This window comes from Otolemur garnettii, unplaced genomic scaffold (genome assembly GCF_000181295.1).
Source record: "Otolemur garnettii isolate 467f Iridium unplaced genomic scaffold, OtoGar3 scaffold00143, whole genome shotgun sequence".
NCBI lineage: Eukaryota > Metazoa > Chordata > Mammalia > Primates > Galagidae > Otolemur > Otolemur garnettii.
The window spans coordinates 470,654-472,719 of NW_003852538.1; the positions used below are offsets into that span (position 1 = coordinate 470,654).

A 2,066-nucleotide genomic window follows, 5' to 3' on the forward strand; every position below is an offset into this window, starting at 1 on the left:
TCCGGTATATGGGGCCGGCACCCTACTCCTTTGAGCCACAGGTGCCACCCTGTTAGATTTATTAGTTAAAAGTAAGTAGAAGAGGAGACTATCAAGGGATAAGAATTGGGGATAAGAATTAACTTCTTTTTGCCTCCTCCAGTTGACTGGCAGCCCCCCACCTACAATCAAGAGTATGTTGTGTTTTTAATTTACTGTAAGATTATAACTAACGGTTTATAAAATATCCTTGTGCTCTAATGACTGAAGACTATTTTTTTGCTGTATTTTTGTCATCGGAATATTTTCTGTCATTGTGCCAAATTGGAAATTTGAAATATAGTCTGGTAATTTCTGTTTGGTTGTATTTGAAAATTGGGTAGATCTAAATTAGGTACTATCTGCATAATGCCATTTCTCCATAAAAACTGCACTACATTTCAGTTTTCTAAAGAATGACACTTTGACTTTCTGTGTTCTATTTTGTTAGTGCTCCTATATCCCTCCCTGTAAGAGAGAAAATCAGAAGAACTTGGAAAGTGTCATGAATTGGCAGCAATATTGGAAAGATGAAATTGGTTCCCAGCCATTTACATGCTACTTTAATCAATATCAAAGGTGAGTCAGTATTTGCATGTACATATTAAAATTGATTGTAGCCTCTGTAATTTATTACATTGTTATAGCAAAGACCATGCTGATTTGACAACATATTCAGCATGGAGATGACGTCGGCCCTGTCAAGCATGCAGTCAGGGAAACCCCTCCTTGCTGTGCTGGATGGGAAGCATAGAAAGACTCTACAGGGGAAGAAGAAAGAACTTAGGGCACGGAGGTTCCCCTCTGGGTGTGCTGAGAAGTGATAGTGCCCTTAGGTGAGGCCCTCGCAGACAGAGAGTGAGTGCTTCCGGAGCGCCAGCTCTTCACACACACAGCTGAGCAGTGTACAGATGGGCCAGTATTGGGGCTGTATCAGGTTTTCTTTTCACAGTATACCCTTGTAACAAAGCTGCATCAAATCTTATCTTTCTTTTTCCTTTCTGTTCTGATGACATGTCAATAAATAATAAGTTTATACCATTAAAACTTAACTTAGAAGCCGGGTGCTATGGCTCACACCTGTAATCTCAGCAGTCTGGAAAGCCAAGGTGGGTGGATCACCTGAGCTCAGAAGTTTAAGAGGAGCCTGAGCAAGAACGAGACCTTGTCTCTGCTAAAAAACAGAAAAAGTAGCCAGGTGTGGTGGCGGGTGCCTGGCGGGCACTTGTAGTCCCAGCTACTTGGAAGGCTGAGGCAAGAGGGTCTCTTGAACCCAGGAGTTTGACATTACTGTGAGCTATGACACCACAGCACTCTACCCAAGGTGCCAGAGTGAGAGTCTGTGTCCAAGAAAAAAACTTCAGCACTTGTTATACCATATAAGCCACATAAAAATGGTTCCTTGGACTATAATCGTTGAGTATCCATCCAGATTAATCACTGATTTTCTTTTTCTTTTTTTAGACAGAATCTCACTTTGTTGCCCCAAGTAGCTGGGGACTATAGGTAGGAGCCTGCCACAACGCCTGGCTATTTTTAGAGAGAGGGTCTTGCTCTGGCTCAGGCTAGTCTGGAACCTGTGAGCTCAGGCGATCCATGAGCCTCTGCCTCCCACAGTGCTGGGATTACAGGTGTGTGCCACAATGCCTAGCTATTTTTTAGAGATAGGGTCTCACTGTGGCTCAAGCTGGTCTCAAACCTGTGAGCTCAGGCGATCCACCTGCCTCAGCCTCCCAGAGTGCTGAGATTACAGGTGTGAGCTACCACACGTGCATTCACTGATTTATTTATCACACATTTATTGAGTATCCAAAACTTGCTGTGTACTTTTATTTAAGTGTTCCACCATTACGTCAGACCTTCTCTTCCTCCCTAACCTCTCTTAGTGAACGGCACTGTCACTCACTCATTTACCCAATCCATGCAATTCTCATTTTTCCCCTTTACAAAATGTTTTCACCTGTACTCACCGTCAAGGTGACTGTGCCTCTACGACTCTTCTCTGTCTTCTGCTGCCTCCTCACAGTTCAGATCCAGGTTTCTCAGCT

At 43.4% G+C, this 2,066-nt stretch overlaps 1 protein-coding gene across 1 annotated transcript in view; it reads left to right on the top strand.

Annotated features, from left to right (window-relative positions):
• Window positions 1-2,066, top strand: part of KCNMB4 (potassium calcium-activated channel subfamily M regulatory beta subunit 4) — a 75,886-nt gene that overhangs the window by 26,888 nt on the left and 46,932 nt on the right. Inside the window, exon 2 of the mRNA XM_003798933.2 lies at window positions 470-597. Within this exon, the coding sequence (XP_003798981.1) occupies window positions 470-597 (128 nt within the window). The remainder of the gene's footprint in view (window positions 1-469; window positions 598-2,066) is intronic.